The following is a 21,528-nucleotide window of genomic DNA, read 5'->3' as shown; positions in this document are numbered from 1 at the left end:
AATTCTCGCCACCATACTCTAAAGGGAATCGTACCGAAAAAGGGAAAATGTTTCAATTGAATGTTGAGCAATATGATGATGGCTATAGATGGATGAATAGTTGTTTGGGGGATTGTGGGACTTTTCTCATGGCTACACGCATATTGTGTAAATATTTACTCCGATTCCAATAATGATCACATCTCGAATTTTTTGTTTGCCTTTGTTTCCCCCCCAAAGTTTGTTTGTTAATTGAATTCAATTTGGAGAGCAGTCAAATGACAAACTTTCATTATTATTAATCAGGCCAAGCTTAATCAATTTAACCCAGTTTATTCTCGAATGCTGCTACCGGGTGGGTGGTCCCATTGTTCGGGTAGTAACTGTCGCCTAATTAAAGTCACTAATATAATGGTATTCCTTAGCTCTGAGCCTGTTGAAAAAAATTCAGCTCAAACTTATTCATATTTTGTTTTAAACCGAGCTGTTTGTGGCAGCACGCAGCTTAATATATCTGTCAGTTGATTAAGTATAACTTCGTGTTGGCCAACACTCCAGCTCCGAATGCCAAATGCTGATGCCAAGCTGTCCAGAGCTCATAGACAGGACTGTACATCAAGTCGGAAGATATGTATGTCTGTACATATCTAAACAACGTTGCAGCGCTAATTTGAAGCCAGCAAACAGAGAGCAGCCAGCAGTCAGCAGACAGGGCGAGAGTGATGAGCATTTGCCATTTCACCTTGCAACGCGTCCACAGTCTGGGTGGTGCACCATACCACGCCACCACCTCCCAACTGAAACCCACTGCCCCCACTGAAATTCTGTCTGCAGTGCACATTTTCAAGAGCCACCCCCTTTCATGGCGCCCATTCAGCCCACGCAAAAGGGGAGCAAGTTTAAATGCAGCGAGCAAAAATCAATGCAACCCCAGCAGCAAAGCAGCCCCACCATGCACCACCAACCCTCCACCCCTCCCCTTTCCTGGTACCCCACCTGCCCCTTTGGCACCTCCACCGGTAGAGTACATTAAAAAAAGGAATCCATTTGCCATGTTTGTGAGTGGGCGTGCACCGGCGCCAAGCTGGTTTATTAGATTGCCGTAAATAAGTTTATGATGTGCCCGAAAAAATAGCCAACGAAACGTGTATTAGATGTAATAAAAATAAACCGGGACACACATTCACATCTCACATACATGCTAATGAGAAAGTCGTTATTGGGCGCAATTTTCCAGGATTTTTGGGCTATAATTAACCCTCTAATTATGCGATTACCTACAAGTTGTCGATCTTGGTGCAGTAATTTGAGGCAGGATGGAAGGTGACACACTCCTAAGACTTCCAAGGGAAAACCAATTACACTGGCAGAAAAGGAACTTGCTGCTTGGGCAGAGAAGATGCACAATCCATCCTAGATTTTGATGGCTTTAGAAAACTTAAGATTTGCTCACTGCACTGCAGGGGAGACAGAGCGGAGCCACTTCCTCATTTGAAATTCTATAAAACTGAGAAGTTGCAGAGTAATTTATATATGTATAGTATATAGAAAGAAAGGCGCTCCCAAGGCAAGTGTGAGCCACTGAGATGTTGGAAATGAGCAATTTCTTTGGCATTTACTTTGAAATTGTTTTGCTTTAGTTTTCTGCTGCCATTTTGCTTCTTGTTTTGTTTGGTTTCGTTCCCTTTGGCTAACTGAGAAAACTTTTCCTTTATTGTTTTCCTTTTCTTGCATAACATATAATGGGCTGAGCAGTTGCAGCCTTTTCCAGGCATTATGTGAATTACCGAAAACAACTAAAACCATAACCATGTGCATTGCCATTAAATATGTAATTTTCAATTCCATTTTCACTTGCAGCACCGACGGCACTGAATCTCCCATACTGGCTGAAGACGGTGGCGATGGTCATGACAAACCGCGATTGCGCTACGGCGAACTAGTGATACTCGGGTGAGTCCAAGAAAATAATAGCCATAACAATAATGCACATTCATGTGTAGTTCTTGAAGTAGAGTACTTTGTTTGTACTATAATTACATAGGTGCTTTTATACGGCTCAGTTTCCCGCTTGCCAAGTGCTGAGATGGGCACTTGAAGTCTTTGAGTTCCCTGTTCTTCGATTTTAAGCCTTCTACAGGGCTATTTAGTATGAAACAAAGGCTAGGTCAAAAGTACTCAAGTCAATAAAGATATTGCAGTTGCTGCAGTTTACTTTCGCTTTCTTGTGTACTTGAACGCATTTACACAAGAGCCCAGAATCCCAAGAAAATTAACTTAATTAATGAAGGCTAAACAAGGACTTCGATTGCATTTAAACACATAAATGTTGCTTGTGGTTTTGATAATCTTATAATTAGTCGAATCCATTGTAATACACCAGAATTATGTCACTTTGCTGATTAACATCTAAGCGGCTTAAACAGATTACCTACTTCAGCATTCGTAGATCAAAGCTCGCAGATTAGCTAACCAGTTGCATCTGACACCATCCAACCAACACCAGCCAAACAGATTCTTTTGACATCCCATTATCGTCCATCAAGCATTCATAAATTAAGATTCACTGCACTTTTATGGGATCTCCGACCGAACCTCGCACACCTAAACGACCCAACGATTCCACCGACCACCAGTCCAATCAGTCAAATGTATGTAGCTCCATTCAATCCGCCGCTTACAGAAGTTTAAGTGTAAGCATGGAGCTAGACGCATAAATTTGATCCACGCAGCGGTCCGCCGGCGGAGATTGATGATTCTGGCCAGCAGCTGGGACGGATGATTGTAAATCTTGATGGAGGCCGAACTGGGCGGGATGGGATGAGCCAACCAACCAACCAACCAACCAAACCAAGCGCTTGACATTGTGCTGATTGGCAATGCTTTGCCGCTGACTCACAGCCAAAGTGCGACTCACAGACTCCGGGAATCGCTCGGTCTCCAGGCCTTGAGTCATTAGCCGAAAGCGTTTTTGAGTTGGAGCTGCAGTCCCGCAGTCCCAAGTTCTTTGTGTCCCAGTTGTTGTTGGCATTTGTTATCTTAACACTTTTTAATTGGCCATAGGACAAAGGCGGCGGCGGGAGGCTGGAAAAAAATTTTTAGGAAGCGTAGACCCTATGTAGTTCTTCATCAATTCCCCATTTATCACGACAACCATGCTGGTGCCCCGAGCAACATGTGGTCATCTGGTCACTCATTGAGGATTCCCCTCTCCCCATGGTCACGGTGTGTGTGATATATGATAGACAACCGGACGATGATTGCTGCTGGAACACAAACCTCTGCGAAGGAAGCCAGTCAGATTCGTATTAACACATATGAGCACTTGGAGTGTTGTCAGCAAATCTGAAACTCTTAATTGTTGTCATCAAAATGAGACATCACCAATTAACAAACTGAAAGGCACAATGCTGGCCAAATGTGGGCATGAATAAGTCCAAAAACTTAAGTAGCCTCGCATTTACAAAGCAAAAAGGTCAACATGTCCCGCGGGTTCAAACGCGGCTGTAAACATGGATTGGATTTATGTTTTTCATTAGTCCTCGGTTCCGAGAACTTTACATCACGCACGAAAAGTGGATTGTTCATGGATAAATCACTTCAAAGGAAAAGATGCTCGAGAATTTCCTACATTTCTAGTTTTATTACCAATACGGAGGAGTGGTATTTTCCAAAATCACGCTTGCTTGTCAATAAAATCACATAAAATATTATTATTGCCATTTTATGTCTAATAAAAAGCGGTATGAAGAAAGCTATGCTTTTTTTTATAGCTTCATTATTCTATTTTGGTAAATCTTAAAATTAAAAGTCATAAATATGCACTAAATGTTGAAGGGGTACATTTGAACATATTAACACTTAAATTAGTGCCGCGACATTTGCCGGTTAATCTGTAAAGATTAGAATGCAGAATTGTGTGGCTCATTTTGTTTTCAAACTTCTAACGATCGGACAGCTGCCACGGGTTTGTTCCCCTAACAAAATGAGACACATTTTGCAGTCATCAACACTATCGATCCAGAGTCAATAATATATCCATTCATTAGAACAGACATCCATGGGTAATTGCATGGCTTGTGGTCTAGCTAATGTAGCAAAAAGAACGAAATAGCTAACCCGCAATTCTTTGAGTTATTAGTGGTCATTATCTGTGGGAGGAGAGAGGAGGGAGGCAGGGAAGTGTGCTGTGCCCACTAATTGTGTAAACATATTGCCGGCGCAGAACTTGACCCACAAAACCGAACGAATTATATTAGTTAAGCAATAATCCCGCATGCCAGCCCAGCTCTTATCAACTTGCCCCACATCTGTCAGCAAATGTATCTCGCAGTATATTAAAACGCTATCTGTCCCGTTGCAGCTACAATGGTTACTTGCCACAGGGAGATCGCGGTCGACGACGCTCCAAGTTTGTGCTCCACAAGCGGACGGAGGCGAGTGGCGTCAAGCGGTCCAAGCACTACATCGTCCAATCGCCACAGACCTCGAAGGCCATTCTGGATGCCAATCAGCATTCAATCTCGTACACACTCTCACGCAACCAGGCGGTCATTGTGGAGTACAAGGAGGACACGGAAACGGACATGTTTCAGGTGAGACACCCCAAAGGTTCCCTTAGGGCTTCGGTTTCACGGTCTGACTTTGATGAATGTTGTTTGGCTAATTAGAGCCGCCAAGGGCTAGAAACGGTGCCCCATTCCTGAAGGTCAGAGGTCTTCTCCGTTGACTTCTGGCCCTGAGCTGGTCTCACAAAACGACATTCAATATTGATGTCAGTGTGGTGTGGCAACTAAAGTATCTCTTCCTGACTGACATCACAAGTGTAATGCCAATATTCGTCATTTATTTACTTTTGTGATATATTGCCTAATCATTTCCTCTTTCCCCATTTCCCCACATTGCTCACACTCGACTAATCATTGTTGCTGTTCTCCGCCAGGTGGGACGCTCATCGGAGTCACCCATTGACTTTGTGGTGATGGACACGCTGCCCGGCGATAAGAAGGATGCCAAGGTTATGCAGAGCACAATTTCTCGGTTCGCCTGCCGCATTCTGGTCAACCGCTGTGAGCCTGCCAAGGCGAGAATATTCGCCGCCGGCTTCGATTCGAGCAGAAATATATTCCTTGGGGTAAGTTGGCGGCTGTGTCCATTCGGTAATCTCCTGCTGATTCTAATGAGATTCGAACTTGATTTTCCCTTGCACAGGAGAAGGCCACCAAGTGGCAGGACAATGTGGAAATCGATGGCCTGACCACCAACGGTGTGCTGATTATGCACCCCAAAGGATCCTTTTGTGGCGGCAATGCCAAGTGCGGACTCTGGCGCGAGTGCTCCGTGGGTGGCGATGTGTTCAGCCTTCGCGAATCGCGTTCGGCCCAGCAAAAGGGGCAGCCGGTAGGTGAAATTTCAAATGCAGCCCAATGCAGTTGATTAAAATTCCTGCTTTCCTTTGCCTACTAGATCTATGACGAATGCAACATACTGCAGGATGGCACACTTATTGATCTCTGCGGCGCAACATTGCTCTGGCGTTCCGCCGAAGGCTTGCAGCATTCGCCGGTAAGTAACTCAAATGCACCTCAATGTGCAAAGAAATAATCCATTTATTTATTACAGACCAAACACGATTTGGAGAAACTTATCGATGCCATTAATGCCGGTCGTCCACAGTGCCCGGTGGGCCTGAACACGCTGGTTATACCACGCAAAGTTAACATTGGGGATCAGGTGAACCAGCCTTACGTGTACTTAAACTGCGGCCATGTCCAGGGTATGTTGTAATGTTTCAAGATATTGTTGCACAAATGATCTAACTCTACCCGCACTTTGGCAGGCCATCACGATTGGGGTCAGGACGAGAACACTGGCGCCCGCCGTTGTCCCATGTGCCTGGAACTCGGTCCAGTGGTCACCCTGTGCATGGGCTTGGAACCAGCCTTCTATGTGGACGTGGGCGCACCGACGTACGCGTTCAATCCATGCGGACACATGGCGACTGAAAAAACTGTCAAGTGAGCGATTGATGCCAGTTGTGGCTGGGAAATGACTCTACTAATTGTGGGTTTTATCTTCTAATCTTATAGATACTGGGCCAATGTGGAGATACCTCACGGCACCAACGGATTTCAGGCCGTCTGTCCCTTCTGTGCGACGCCCTTGGATGGAGCGACTGGCTACATAAAGTTAATATTCCAGGATAATCTAGATTAAATATAAATATAATGGATTAACAAATGTATTTACGTCTATATAGATACTGTAGTAATTGAAAGATGTCCAAGTTTGAAGCAGGCATTAAAACTAGGCTTTATTTATTATCATTAATTAACATTTAAAGGCAACAGAAAACGGAAACAATTTCTGAATACTGAATTAAACAAACACAAGAGGAGAACAAATTTAATTGAAGCGAAATGTTGTATTTGTTGTGTCTCTGGCTGCTACAGTTTTGCATTATTCGATTGCTACTATATAATTACTGCATTATGTTTACCAAATCAATGCGATTAATTACGAAATGAGCAATGCCGCTTTCATCTCCCCATTATACACCCCATTCCCCGATCGAAATTGCATGTTAATGTTTCATGTTTGATTTCCCCCACTGTATAATGTAAAAATTATTTGAAATTATGAAAGCAAGGCATACGAACGCAATGATCAGCAGCACACATCAACCATATGAATTAATTGAAATTGCATAAGTGTAAAAGTTGAGACCGAATGTACATCGCAGATATATTTATTGTGTATAATTGTGTAAAAACAAAAACAAAAGATTGAATTGTAATCGTTGAACCTAATTATTCGCAATCAATTGCAACTACCCAGCATTGCTATGGATCGGGCAACCAAACCATGAGCAGAAACATCATTTACGTATTTCTCACCAAATCTAGAGCTTACATTTAGATCGATGAATGATCGAGGAGAACCTAACACAATTATAAGCAACAATTAAACTTCAGCAAATGAAAACATGGTAAAGCATTATTCTAAATAACAAATAATAAAGAAAAGTAAAAATACAAAATACAAAAACCGTATGAACAACATGTACAGTTTCAAAACTCTGTCAACAAATAACTTATAAAAAAAAGGCGAAATCACGAAATCGAACGCATTGAGTATGATAGCATCATACTTATGTGTAGATCTATATAGGTTTAAATATATCTGCAGCGATCTATGTATGTTGATAATCATTTTCTGCCCAAATCGCATTATACATTACTAAGTTAGTTAATCTTACACATTATTATTATACATTACGATTATTTGTATTATTATTTTGTATGCATTAAACACATTTGTGTGTTCATGAAATTTTGCGCCGCGGTGTGTTAACAAATCACAACATTGCAAAACAAAAACAAAACAACAAAATAGTTCATAATAAATACAAAATGTAAAATAAAAACTTTCTAGCAATACATAAACTAAATATGCGTTTTTACTTCTGGCGGAGGTTCAAATTTGGATATGGAAACTCTTTTATGATCAAACATAATTTGTTAACTATAGTAATTTAAAAATAATTTAATAGTTTCAACAAAAGAAATTCTTTAAATTTTCTTTTCATATTTTCTAAATTTTCTAGGGACACTTTTCCCTTTTTGCCTCAAAACATTCCTGAGTAGCAACTGGATTTTATTTTCTTGGAATAAAGAAATAGATTTAAAAAGCATACTTAAACAATTTAGGATCCCAAATATTTATTACTTCTTTTATATTTGTCCGTAACATTTACCTCATTTCGATATCAACTCAGCTGGTCTAAAATGCGAACGCTCATTGCGCATGGTTGTGAATTTTGTGTGGCATATTTATAGGGGTGCTTATTTCGCCACGCGTTCGTTACAATTCCCAACTGGTTCTGGCCGCTCTGGCATGGAAACCCTGCTGCCGAGCAGCGAAAAGCATACTTACCTGGCGTAGAGGTTAACCGTGATCACGAAGGCGGTTCCTCCGGAGTGAGGCTTGGCCATTGCACCTCGGCTGAGTTGACCTCTGCGATTATTCCTAATGTGAATAACTCGTGCGTGTAATTTTTGGTAGCCGGGAATGGCGTTCGCGCCGTCCCGACATTAATAATAAATTTAAAAAATAAAACCTAAAAAGAAATTAGTAACTTTTAATAATTTCCATATAAGGGAAATATTCTTTAAAAAATCAATATCCTTGCTGTTTGTGTAGCTAGTTGATTCCAAAAAAGCTGCAGTGATAATATATATTATACAAAATTCCCGAATAAACACCCACAGCATTTAAAAATAAAACAAAATCGTTGCTTTCAGAAATTTATTTGTAGAATATTTGTTTTTGATCTTTTTGTTACGCCCTTGGATTTATCTTCAGGTGAAGCTTCTTATTATTGACATCATTCTTTTAATTCTCTACCATTTACTTGAACTGGCCATTTGTCATGGCAAGCAATCGTCAATTGGGATTTTTGCCGGTTCTCTAATGCGGTCTGTATATTAACATTTAAAAATGGATTAGTTTGCTCCTCACCCTCTTAGCTTGTGACTCATGCATACATATCTATTTATTAAATTGGAGATTTCGATTTTTATTTTTAATGAAAGTTCTTCGTTAGGTAATGCAGAAAAATGTTGCTATCTAAGTACGAGATGTTAAGTTATAATCGACATGGAAATTTTTATATTCTGGGATATTCTTTGAAAGTCATATTCTTGCCATTTGTTTAATGTATATATGTATTTATGTATATGTATATCAATTGAATATAAAGGTGAGTGTTAATTTATAAATCGTTCGATTCGCTTATCATTTTCATGTTATCTGGACTTTTGTGCGCTTAGCTGCATTAACTATACAAAAATCAATTTGACTTATAAACCTGCTCCAGACCATTTCAAATGTCAATATCAAAACTCTCCATTGTTGTAGTTAATGGTTCTTTACACTTTTCTGTATCTTTTTTCCGATAATGTACATTACTACAGCATAGTGGCCATCAATATGAAAACTTATATAGGGAAAGGAAACAAAGGACAGCAAAAACAACAGAAACTTAACAAACTTTAGTGTCCAATAGCTTTTTATACATTTATATTCTTAGGAAAAGTTAGTTCTTTTATGTAAATTAGCTCATTAAATGTCGATCCTTTTTGTTCTGGCTATACAGTTCATTCTGAATTATCCAAAATCCAAAGTGAATGCAAACAACTATCAAAAAGATTTGCCGTTCATGCGTATTTATCATTTATAATGTTACATATTCAATATCTTGCCAAATATTACTGAAGTACCTAGCTTATTTATTTGTCCACTTTTTATTGTCGCACATCTTAGTTGTGGGTCTTTCTGCTTCAGTTACCATTATAAACATATCGCTTATTGTAAACATATACGAATATATATATATATCATGCTTATATAAAAACACCAATTATGCAAATATAGTTAAAAAAGTTACAAGAAAACCATTTGATAACAAAAACTCCATACCGTCCAAAGGGGTATCTTGTATTCCATTCTAAACGTGGCGTTTGATTTACATACATTTCATCTAATATCGTTACAAGAAGCACCACAGTAGTCAGTAGCATTAAATAACATAGTTTTCTTATTTGTCATTAGTTTCTTAGTACATTCGAATTGTGTAAAAGTATTGTATTGTCTGCGAAACTTTTTCAAAATTCACAATTGTGTAGATTTTATTGTCATACAAATTGCATCGATTTCTTCCCATCTTGCCCTTCCTATATCCATATAATTCTTATTGTACAATGTCATTGAGCTTCAGTTGCAGCCCAAATCATTAATGTGTTCGATATTTAATGTGTGTCGTTTGAACACACACTCAATATCATTTATTTATTGTCGCAGTGTCGCGTTATTATTGTCGGCTTACGTTTTTATAGAACCGCATATTAAACATGATTCTGGTATCTACATGCCTTTGTAGGTTTCGTAGTAGTTGCTAGAAAAATTACAATTTTTACTGTACTAGAGATGTAGATGTATAAGTAAATTTAATAAGTATACATGTAAAAAAGTAGAATTCCATACTCGTAAATGTACAAAAAGTTCGCGCTTGCCTAGCCACAAAAATCTACTGCCAATAACCGATCAAGTTCCGGCCGTGGCTCCACACCCATTCTACGCCCACTGTAGCAGTACAGTGGGCCCTCACGCATGCACACACAATTTCAACAGTTTTACATCTTACGAATTATTGTCAAGATATGTTTTTCAGATGATATTAGCCTGGTTGTGAAAGTCGCCAAGTCGCCAAGTGGCCAAAAATCCTCGACAGTTGAGTTTCCCGATCGTCTTAGTGTGAAAAAATATAAATTCGTATCGAGAAGTTGGAACTTGGATATGCTGTAAATTTTGGGCGGGATATGGTGTAATTTTAATGGATATGCACAGATCAGGATTCCGATCTCAGGACCTCATCTGTCGAAGATTCTGTCTAGACATCTAGAATTTAAACCATATACTGGCACTATCAGGCAAGTACGTGACCCAAAATGGGAAGGCGTGTCGCGACCAGGCTAAATACTGTGAAAATTCCGTATAGAATAAACTGGTGACTGCTGACTTTGGATCCACCGGAGGAGCCCATGTCCACGACGTTTATTTTCCAGCCGAGGTTATTATGTGTAAAGCACTGCAAGGTAAGTAGAATTATGATTAGATATACAATAAGATGTCCTACATCGCTCTCACCTGATAGTAAAGCTCATCTGGAGCATTTGTGGGTACCGTCCAGTTGAGATAACCTGGTTCACCATCCTCGCACTTAAACACCAAGGTTTTCATGTACTCCTCGAAGGTCTCGATTTCCGCAGATTTATCAATGGTTTGGTGCTCCCACTCGCAATAACGTCCAGCTGACATAAGTGGCAATTATATAGTTGGGCAAAAGCACAGACTGAATTCGGACTCACCTCCAGTTGGAATAGCATTGCCATCCTCGTCGTATTCCACACCAGCATAGGCCTTCTGTTTGCGCGCTTCGAGACCCATCTTCTGACCCAGTCCACCTTCGGGCGAGTCCGTGATGTAGAACGGATGATATCTGTTTTCAAAGAGAGTTTCTGGTAAATGGTGTCTATCAAATGGGTTTTGTGTACGAATTTATACCTAGCTGGTTGACCAGGATCATTGCCGCCCTCGATGATGAACTCGTAGGTCAGGCCACGTTCCACAGTGATTTCAGGGATCAGCAGATCGTTCACATACCAGGCAATGCCCCACGAGGGCACTCCGGTAATGGAGGTATATCCACGTTTGCCGCCCGTGGGTCCAATGCTGGCACGGAACTTCCTGACACCTTCGATCTTGCGCGTGGGCCATGGCCTGGGTCCACTCTCGTCCTTCACATCGTACAGTGAACTCTTGCAGGCATGATCGTTCTGAAAGTTAAAGTTACTTATTATACATCGTTATATGGAATTTTCGAAGAATGAACCTACCCTCGCCGAGAAGTTGATGCGAATGTCGTCCTGGTTGTGATCACTGGCGGTGTGCGAGTGGGCATTGGCCTCCTTCCGGGCATTAAGTGGGCCGATGGCTGCTATGACCGACACATCGCGATCAGTGGGTATCGGGGCATCGTAGATGGCATCATTGGGTTGCAGCAGGCGCTTATAGCGGATGCTAGTAACGCCATTCTTCCTATCACCGCTCACTGCAGAAAAAAAAGGGTTTAATTTTCTATATTAGAAGTAGTTCATTTCGCACTTACAGACAATCACATCATTGCGTCCTCCGATTCTTTCGTCGGGACAAGCACCGCGCTGGCCATCGCATTGGGACAAGTCCGAGATAAAGTAATCCTCTGCCCGGAACACGCGGGTCGTGGTGTCGTAGAAGGCCACCACCACATCGGACTGGGACATCTGGGCTCGACCATTCGCTCCGGACAGTCCAAAGGCCATGTACTGATCCTCGGTGATGCGTCCGAAGAGTTCCACCTGCAGATAGTCGCCCTGGAGCTCCCACTTTACCTGCAGTTTATTCGGCAGGATCTCGCGACAGTTGCTGTACACTGGACGCGGCGTCGTCGTGGTCTGAAAATGGATCATGGGGGGGCAGAGTAAGTGGGATTGGTTGGCTGTGGAAAGTGGGACATGCATGAGGCTAAGTCTAGTACTCACGGGTGAATACCACCATGAAGGCTAATGCGGCGCGCATAAGTCAAAGAGATATACATTATGAGTTGTGTGCAAATGGGCAAATGCTAGCATATGTATCGGGGCAATGTTCCGGCACTGACTATGTATGTCCGGTTTGGACTATCGCACTTACCGTGATTTTGGTTTGTCCCAAGGCTGGTGGAACATCCAGATCCCGTGGTATATAGACATGTCCGAAGTTGTGCCTGTACTCCACGCACCACACAGCCAGCCAATCGATGTCGTAAACGGTCAGACTTCCCGGTAATTGGATCTCAATGTCCTCGCCCTGATAGCCGCGCAAGGGTTCCAGCGAACCACTCTCATTGGGAACCTAAAAGCAACAAAATGTTTTAATACATTCGCAAGCAACTTCTTCGGGTCACTGACCTTTATGCCCATGATGTTGGGTTCGCTGCCATTGCCCACCCAGAAGTAGGCATCAGGTCCAGCTCCATCGTAGTGCAGGTTGGGTCTAAAAAACAAGAGCGTGTACTTGGGTAAAGTGTTTGCCATGCTAAACCCGTGACAAATCTCACATGTAGAACGTCTTGGCATCCAGCACACTGATGTTGCTGGAACGTAGGCCATGGGCCAATCGCTTGAATTCGGGCAATACCCGTGGCTTTGGGACATCCAGATTGGGTGGTATGAACACCTCTCCGAAATCAACCTGAAAAGGGTGTTAAGGTCATTAGTCTCTACTTCTTGGACATATCACTAAAGGCTAACATGCACGTCATAATTGTTTTTTATTTTCTGATAGTTAAGGCGTGGCTGCGTGGTGTTCTTTTTCTACGTACATAATATATGCAGTTTTTACAGCGCACCACAGCTCATATGAAGCGTATAATTTTACATTACTAGAAAACTATACAGCAATATTATCTCAAGAATGAATTTTTATAATTTCAATGTTTATTTATTACATTTTTAAAGCTTCAACTTTACATATCTACCCTTTTAAGTGTTTATAAAATGAATAACTTAACCAATAATAGTAACTTTAAGCGAATGCCTTAAATTCTACACGTGCTTTTTACGCGACACCGCGTCTACATTCGACGCGGTTCTAAGTAAGCAAACAAGCGCGTTGTTGTTGTATACCCAAAACATTTGTACATAATGTGTGTTTATGTATGCCTCCGTGTGGGGCTGTTACCCACTCCCCACCACCCACCGCCTAAAAACCCCCAAAAACCCCACACTGTTGGTAAAAAATCGGGCATGCGCGCTCAAAACTCCACAAACAACACTCGCACACAGATACACACCGACGCACACAGTGACAAACTAACCCCAATCTGGGTGCAACTGTGTGGGTGTGCGGCAGTCAGCCCCCAAGAAGTTTTTTGGCTGTCAGTCAATGGAAGGCAGCGTACACCCACACACATACACAGGCAAACACACACAGTCGCGGATGGTGCACCCTGTATGCCACACAGATACACACGAACCCAATGCGTGTGAGTATCTGTGTGAGTGGGGAGACTGGGTGTCTGTGTGTGTGTTTATATGCAACCACTTGAGTTAATCAAAAATGTCTGCTGTAATTTATTTTACTACGGCCGCCATCTTTTATTCGGCCGTGCAGCGAACTCCACAGCAGCTCCCCTTTTTACCCTCCCCCTCCTCCCTCTCTCTCTCGCCGCGTAGAAAAACCCGATTCCAATTTGGGGAAATTTATCTGGAAATGCACTTGCTCGTAGGAAACAAACAAAAGTAATTTTCGCAGGACCAAGGCAAACATAATTGCCAGTGGACGAAAGGACATTGGACAGTGCAATTTGCATATTCAGCACTGTAATTAAAATCTAAAACTCTAATGAAAACAAACTTCCAGGCGGCTGACCCACATTAAGGACTGCACAAAAGGATTAGTTGCCTTGGCAAATCCTTCATTTACTCTTAAACAAACGCGAGTGGAGAAACCAAATAACTGCCCCGCTTCCCGCTTTCCATTTCCCTTTTATTTTTTTGGGTTGAAAAGCTATTAAGACCATAATCGATAGTCGGGCAAAGCACAATGCTAAAATCTTTGTGCAGCTGCAGTTAAATTACAAAAATGTAATTACAAAAAAGGCTCTTGCCCGGCTAAGTACACACACATACACACACAGAAATCTGCGAGGATGGCGCGTGCCATCCGCAAAGAAAAGCGGAAAACCAAAAAAAGAACACTGAAAAATAAAGATGCGATGGTAAGAGAAAAGTAGAAAGAGCGAGGACTCACCGTGAAGCGTCTGCACCACACTGACAGCCATCGAATGTCCTTAATCCTTTTGCCCATGGGTAAGCGCAGTATGATGTCCGTTCGGTTGTGCGCCTGCAGAATGGGTGGATCCCTGTGGGTGGTTCCAAGCACCAAGTTCCAAGAGCGAGACGGATGCCGGCAACAGAGAGAGAGAGATGCAGATACAGCGTTAAATGGGGTCCAGGGTATACTATGTTAGAGTAAACTACAAGCACAACCCACCCATATTTACAGCTTATTAGAAGCAGCAAACACAAAACCATAGCCATATTCCATTACCAATTAAATGTGCAATAGTATAAGTTAAAAAAAAACCCGGTATATACATAAATTTCCTCAATTAAAGGGCAAACATTGACCGGCCCACAGAATGTCATCAGATTTGTCCCAATGGGCCACGCCTCCAATTTGCACGTTTACTGGCAGTATGTGCATGGGGATTGCAGTGTAACCAGCCAGAAAATGCAATAGATCGGACTTTAACCTCGATGGCAGTTGTTTGGATTGTTTGTATGGTTTGTATGCATGTTACACTGCGATTGGATGTCATTAAAATTAAAGCAAAAACGAGGCGAGCGACGACAAAACCAAAAAACATTTCTCATTTTCGCATATTCGCATTATTTATGAGGCGAACGCTGATGAAGATTTATGGCTAATGCAGCGAACCGAGGCATTACACACGTCTCATGCCCCACAATTTTCCCCTTTCCCCCTTTCCGTTCTGATTTTCATTTTTCCTATTTCCAATGCATGAATACTGCAATATAACTGCTATGTTTTCCAACTTTTTGCCAGCGGCTTTAGCCTTTAGCCAATTAGAGCCTTTTTTCGAGCTTCGTACTCAGCAATGCTGGTGATTTGTGTTAATGCAATTTAAATCTTTAAAGTGTGTCATGTTCAAAAAATAATAAAGTTGTTATTTGTTCGAGTTAATAGAACAGTAATCTAAGCCCAGGTAATCAAAGCTCTGCTGGTATACTCGTATATGATGATACTTATACCACTTACTTGAGAAACCTATAAGATACCTTGGCATTGCAATGAAAATTATCCTCAGTTGGCTTACTTGAGTGCAGCGATGGCTTTTGTAATCATGTGGATTTTGTCGATGATTACATATATCCATTACTGCACTTACTGCATCTCATTTCACTTGCAGCAGCAGTAGCAGCAGCAGCAACACAGGGGTATATTAATAATCAACTTGAAGTCTAAGTATGCCAATCCCAAGGGGGCTGAACTGTTTGAGCGTCTGTTTGCACGGATGAGTCTCTGTATCTGATGTCGCGGATGGCAGAGCCGCATCCTTGGCGAGCTGCTTGAGGGGCGGCGCAGGATCGATTTATGGCAACTGGGGCAAGTGGCGAGTCAATCAGTCAGTTGGGCGGTTAGTCAGTCGCTGAAGTGGAAAGGTCGACGTCTAATGAATGTCGACGGAGGCCACGCAATCCGCATTAGACACGGCTAAGCACTTAGCCAACACCCTTGAACTGGCACAATGACAGAGGTCCAAGATCCTTGTTCTCGTTTCGAGGTCGTGTCCAGTTTTGGTCGACAACTAGGAGCACAATACCAGCTACCAGCAACAGTTGCACCACCGCTCTAATGAGCCAAAACAAATTGAATGGCTCTGTGTCAACAGTGCATCAAATGTATCTGCTGGATACACAAGCGCTATATGCCAGCAACCCCAAGCGATTGGTCCTTTGTCTCCAGTAGTTCAGTTGTTCTGTCCTTCAGTCCTCCAGCTTCAGTTGCTCGAATTCTGTTTGCTTTCGATTCCTAGTTCCATTACAGTTTCCGCCTGGCAAATATGTTTGTTGCTTTTATTTGATTTGCTTGTCCTCCCACTTGGCAAGGACCTCTCCGTTCGACATTTATTGATGCACTCAGGCTGGGTTTTGGGCTCGGATTACTTTGGGACTGGGTGACTGGATGGTTGGTTGGCTGGCCCGCTCCAGTCATCGATTTTATTTTATTGCTCTCGTTTGGCTCGTTGAACCGCCACATGATATGATATTTACATAAGCCCCTGTGCACTTTCACCCAATTAGTTTAGAATTCAGTTGTAGGTTCGCCAAAGAGCACAGAGAGTCTTTTCATTGACTAAAGACCCAAGCTGGCCAACTTGTTGCGTCTGCTGACTGGCACTTTGCATAACCGCTCGATAAACAAAACGCACAACAATCGAGCGCATTTCGCAGACAATAAAACGCGCCAACTCAGCAGACAGCCAGCAACCCAGCCATCCAATCATCCATCCATCCATCCAGCATTCAACCCCATTAACCCTCCAACTCTAGCCCCCTAACACCCCCTCACCCACCATCCGAAAAATTTGCACACAAAGCCCACTGGGAAACCACCACCGAAAATATTCTAAAATTATTATGAATATTTCATGTTTCCGTGACGAAGCGGCGCAGCCAAGCCAACGCCCCCGCATTTTTGTCACTGACACACCGCAGACGGATGGGTCCGGGTCCCGGCAACGACTACTCAATTAAATTTGTATTAAAGTGCCGCGGTCGGGGGCATTAATCACGCCAACAACAATAATAATTAGTACTTTGGTCTTTTGGGAGCGGCGGAGAACTGCTGGTTGCATAAGCATGGAGTGAGGTTGCTTAAGAAGCTGCTTGAGATCTATATCTAGTTGGCAGTAAATTCTTGGATAAACGGTTCTACTTTAAATATAAACATTTTATTTTAGAGGGTAATAGTTATCCACTTGTATATTACATTTAAATTCATTTATAGTTATCCACATCTATATTACATTTAAATGCATTTATATTTGAGATAATTTAAATTTGTAATGAACTGAAAGGAAGTTGTTCGAAAAGATCGCGGACAATGTCTGCCTAAAAAACCCCGCAAGGTGTGAAGATGAAAAGCATTGCCTACTTATGAGCGCACCGAGGGTGAAGTGACAGCAACAGGCGAAACTACTTGAGTACTGAAAACAAGCAGAAATGGGGGGGATTTTGAGGGGGAGGGGGGCATTTTGAGGGGGTGGGGGTTAGATGGCAACTTTTTGCTGCCTAATAGAGTTAAAGGCAGTTGGCACATCAGCCGGGGGCGAAATCAGTCGACAGCCAAAACAGTTGTTCGTGTTGCGGCTGCGCTGTCAACGTTGATTAACACAATGAAGGATGATCCGGGTAGTGGGTGGTGGCTAAAGGGTGGTGGAGAGTGGGCAATGATGGGTTAAAGAATGGGTTGCCCGCGCGACAATGAAGGACAAAACTAAAACTTCATTTTGCTACTTTGCATGCAGCAAATTTTAATGAAATCTGCATAAATCAGCGCTAAGCGAAAAGGCAAGCGCCAAGGTGGAGGAGGAGAGAGGGGGGTGTTTTGTACTGCCGATGCAAATGAGCAACAGGGGGGTTATTGTGGGCGGTGGGGGGAGAGAGAGGAGAGAGGAGGGTGCAAAGCAACAGCATCATCCTCATTGTCATGGCAACGGGCGTTAATCAGCGCGGCGTCGCTTTTATGCTTCTCAAAAAATTCTAATTTAATTACTTATGCTCGATGCATCCATTGTGACACATGCCCCATCCAAGCCACCCACTCCACCCCACCCCACCACCCACTTCAGCGGGGAGGGGGGAGGTAAAACGAGCGTGAACACAAAAAGAAGTGAGCAGCGTGAAAAGCAACAGGGCACTCAGAAAAATGCTGTTTCACTTTACAAGGTTTATTCCAAGAATGAACTTGTGTGAAGAAAAAAACACAGAAAATCGGAAAATATTTGTGCAGAACTTTTCCAAGATCTTCTTACTTCAAGAATACATTCTTTTACATTTCAAGAATATATCGCGAATGCTTTTTTCTTTGTGCTGAAACATCTCGGGATGCAGCAGGATTGGCAGCCCTTCAAGGAAGCCTGCCAGAAGCAGTTGGCTTAATTAACGCTGATTGGCCCGCCCGAAAAGCTTAGCAGAAAGTCAGTTTTATGGCCCGTCAGTTGCCGTTCGTCAGCCAGGAGGATGGGTAGGGTATCCTAGCACGGATGGGGCCTGGCAACTACGACACAACCTGTCCCAATGCCAATCAGTTGCATTTATCAATTATCGCTGGGCACAAACACATACATACGTACGTATGTATATGAAAATCATTAGACATAATAAACGCGCGCAATTTGTTGGCTCAAATGCATGCGATTGCGATAGCAGCGGTGTGCCACATAATACAGCAATCATCATCGTGCTAACACCAGTTCGCTCCCACACCCCAACACTTTCCACCCCCCACCGACGACCTTCAGCACCACCCACCATTCAACACCCACCCCATCCCATTGCAGAAGGTGCATGGGCAAACGGGTGTGTGTGGTTTGGTATGGGTAATGTGTCTGAAAGCGTAAAAGCGTGCAATCGCTACGGCGTTCCGGGCTTCCACCTCCACATCCCTGGCACAATGTTGCTCTTTGTCAGAAGGACAGGAAGGACGAAGGACTAAGGACTAAGGCTGGAGATGGGGAATGGGGAATGGGCGCTGAAGGATGGGGAAATGGAAATGGAGGCGATGGCATCGTTGTACATTGAACTAATAAAGCCCGGCACGTGGCATCAACAATGAAACGCATTAAAGTCGATTACAATATGAATGCCCGTGGTTTGGGCCATGGATTCGCCTTGAATGCTTCCTCTGCATCGCTTTCAAACCAACCAACCAACCAACCAACCTACACACACATCATCAAACGATTTCTGAAGCGCGAAACCGCGCCGAGTATTTCACATTTTCGAATGGGGAAATCCAGTGCGTAAACATTCTCAGGTTTTTCTTTGCCGCCTTGGCGTTTTGGGAGCGTGATTTGCGACTTGGCAATGGAGACTGCGCACTGGGAAATGGAAAATGGGAAATGGAAAAATGGGAATCCGCTTTTCGGCAATCGCTTATGCCGCGCACGATGCGTGCTGTTATTCTTGGGCTTGCGAAAATGTTTTGCCAAAGATTCGAGATGCAAAAGGGGTATGTTACGTGTTTTGGATGCAATTGAAAACAAATACATATATATATTTTATTAGCAATATTCTTTACCTTGAGATGAACCCAGTTAAGCCATGAATATCTAATACAACATTCAGCAGAGCTAATGTCAATGCCAAGTGGCAAGCCACTTTACCTTTGCCTTGGAATAAAGGTGCTGCGAAGTGGTTTAGGTTTATCTTTAGGTTTGGGTTTAGGAATACGCAAAGGCATAGGCGTATTCATAAGAATCAGGGGGGAATTGTGAGGGGGATTAGTTTGGGGCTGCATTGTTTGTGATAATGAAATATGCAGTGCCCGCCGATTGCAAAGCGAACAAATGACGTCAAATTGTGTGCGTGTCTTGGCTGCAACGTGGGATTAGGCCGAAAAGTAGAGGCCCCAGTGGGTGGTGCGGATTTCAGTGGGCGGATTTGAGCCCGGCTAATACCGGCTTAGTGCGTTCAAGTGGCGGCGCAAGGAGGCGACTGGCAAGGTAAATAGTTGAGTTGAGCGGCTTAACCTTGTGGCGACTCAAAGTAAATAGTGGCAGTAGGCAGTTGTGGCAGGGGCTGTAACTTCGCTATCTCTTTCGCCCACTTTCTCTGCGGCTTTCTTTGTTCGCTATTTACTGTTGTTGTGACTGTTTTTTTTTTTGGGGGAGGGGGGGTTTTGGGGGCTGCCCACCACACATGTGACCGCAAATCTAACGTGAAGAAATAAATGAGTTTTTCACATTAGGAGGCAACGAAGCGACACCACCAACGGAACGGCAACTTGCTGGGCCACAAAGAGCGCCGGATAGCAAAAGGAATACGACAACGAGCACAAATGCCAGCCGAGATGAAAAATGTTTTTTAATTTTTGAAAGTGGTTTCATTGTCAGCCGTGCGTAACGTAAAGTCTGCAAGGATACGGCGTCGTCGGCGGCGGGCATACATTTGCCCAAACATTCGCTCACGTTCGGAGGAAATGGCCTGCTGCGCTCGAGTAGCCAGGACATCTCCATCGCCATAGCCATCACCATCGCCTTCACCATCGCCATCTCCATCTCCAGTTTTCATCTTCATCTCGGACAAGGTCCGCCCATCAAAGGCTAGCCCCAAAAATGTGTGTGTGGCAACTATTGTGTGGAGTGCACTCATGGCACTGCACGATACTCACATGCCCGTGTACTCCTCCGGATAGGGAATGATGTAGCCCTCGGGACTGGGCCGTGGCGTCTTGCCCACCCAGAAGAAGGCGTCCGGTCCGGTGCCGTCGTAGGCAAAGGATTTGACGAACAGCGTCGACTCGTCCACCGCGTAGATTTGACCCTGGAGAAAAGAGTATGAATCAAATGTTTGTATGGAAAGTTTATATAGTTTATTATGCAAGCTGATGGTAAGTTCCAAATAACTAACATAATCCTTATTAAAAAACCAAAACCAGTTAACGAAATGACTGCACCTTCTTTAATGAAAATGCTTAAGTCGCATAGTACAAAAATCATAATAGCATTATAATATAAAATCTCGCAGAGCTTAAGCTACCCGAAAAGGCGGTATTTATATGAAATGTAAAACTCACCTTGATGCCATGAGCAAAGTTGGTAAAGTCTCCGATATAGCGACCGTAGTAGGGTTCCGGTGGAGCTCTTCCGGCGGCTGTGGATGAAAGGAACGGGTTGTGGGTTCGTTAGTTGGAGCAGATTTAATTGAAAGCGAGCGGCCAAAAATATAAGTTTTCCACCTCTTTCACAAACACAGAGTTGGACGATGGACGATGGACGAAACTTGAATGCGGTGCATTTGCAGGTGCTTTTGCTGCAAATTTCTGCAACGGGGATTCATAATCCGGAGGCTCAAGAAAATCGCTGGACACGGACAAAGAGCGAAGCCTGCTTTGCAAATTAATCCTCAGACGAAAGAACTTTGCCATACAAAAAGTTGCTGCCTCCTCCAACCATCGAATGCTTCTCTCTCACTCTCTGCCAGTGGATGATGTGGATGGTTACGAACGAGGAGGATGAAGATGACTATGATGAACTGGCGCTGTTTGCCAAAACTCTTGACAAGTCCCCAAGGGGGAGTTGTTCGGCATGCCTTTCCCCTTTGGGATTGCGCCATGAAATTGATTGAAAACCATGAAATATATTGAAATTCAATGCTA

At 43.1% G+C, this 21,528-nt stretch overlaps 2 protein-coding genes and 1 non-coding gene across 4 annotated transcripts in view; 2 read left to right on the top strand and 1 right to left on the bottom strand.

Annotated features, from left to right (window-relative positions):
* Positions 1-6,393, top strand: part of LOC6537949 (protein pellino) — a 30,137-nt gene extending 23,744 nt beyond the window's left edge. Inside the window, exons 3-10 of the mRNA XM_002098450.4 lie at positions 1,840-1,932; positions 4,343-4,574; positions 4,922-5,113; positions 5,191-5,379; positions 5,446-5,544; positions 5,602-5,755; positions 5,819-5,996; positions 6,069-6,393. Coding sequence (XP_002098486.1) covers positions 1,840-1,932; positions 4,343-4,574; positions 4,922-5,113; positions 5,191-5,379; positions 5,446-5,544; positions 5,602-5,755; positions 5,819-5,996; positions 6,069-6,195 — 1,264 coding nt within the window. The 3' untranslated portion in view covers positions 6,196-6,393. The remainder of the gene's footprint in view (positions 1-1,839; positions 1,933-4,342; positions 4,575-4,921; positions 5,114-5,190; positions 5,380-5,445; positions 5,545-5,601; positions 5,756-5,818; positions 5,997-6,068) is intronic.
* A 1,513-nt stretch (positions 6,394-7,906) lies between these two features.
* On the top strand, positions 7,907-8,071 carry LOC6537948. Its single transcript, XR_005561858.1, has one exon. It is a non-coding gene; the product is annotated as a U1 spliceosomal RNA (small nuclear RNA).
* Positions 8,072-8,272: 201 nt separating this feature from the next.
* Positions 8,273-21,528, bottom strand: part of LOC6537947 (protein Skeletor, isoforms B/C) — a 39,204-nt gene continuing 25,948 nt past the window's right edge. Inside the window, exons 3-15 of one of the 2 annotated variants that reach the window (XM_015193094.2) lie at positions 20,947-21,023; positions 20,542-20,693; positions 14,371-14,482; positions 12,677-12,810; positions 12,528-12,612; positions 12,271-12,471; positions 12,120-12,140; positions 11,708-12,032; positions 11,436-11,650; positions 11,104-11,375; positions 10,908-11,038; positions 10,687-10,850; positions 8,273-10,627 (exon numbers count right to left, since the gene is read on the bottom strand). In XM_015193094.2, coding sequence (XP_015048580.1) covers positions 10,466-10,627; positions 10,687-10,850; positions 10,908-11,038; positions 11,104-11,375; positions 11,436-11,650; positions 11,708-12,032; positions 12,120-12,140; positions 12,271-12,471; positions 12,528-12,612; positions 12,677-12,810; positions 14,371-14,482; positions 20,542-20,693; positions 20,947-21,023 — 2,051 coding nt within the window. In that variant the 3' untranslated portion in view covers positions 8,273-10,465. The remainder of the gene's footprint in view (positions 10,628-10,686; positions 10,851-10,907; positions 11,039-11,103; positions 11,376-11,435; positions 11,651-11,707; positions 12,033-12,119; positions 12,141-12,270; positions 12,472-12,527; positions 12,613-12,676; positions 12,811-14,370; positions 14,483-20,541; positions 20,694-20,946; positions 21,024-21,528) is intronic. The other variant, XM_002098449.3, reaches the window with a different exon arrangement.

Source organism: Drosophila yakuba, chromosome 3R, assembly GCF_016746365.2.
Source record: "Drosophila yakuba strain Tai18E2 chromosome 3R, Prin_Dyak_Tai18E2_2.1, whole genome shotgun sequence".
Lineage (NCBI taxonomy): Eukaryota > Metazoa > Arthropoda > Insecta > Diptera > Drosophilidae > Drosophila > Drosophila yakuba.
This window is presented reverse-complemented; position numbering and strand designations above follow the sequence as displayed.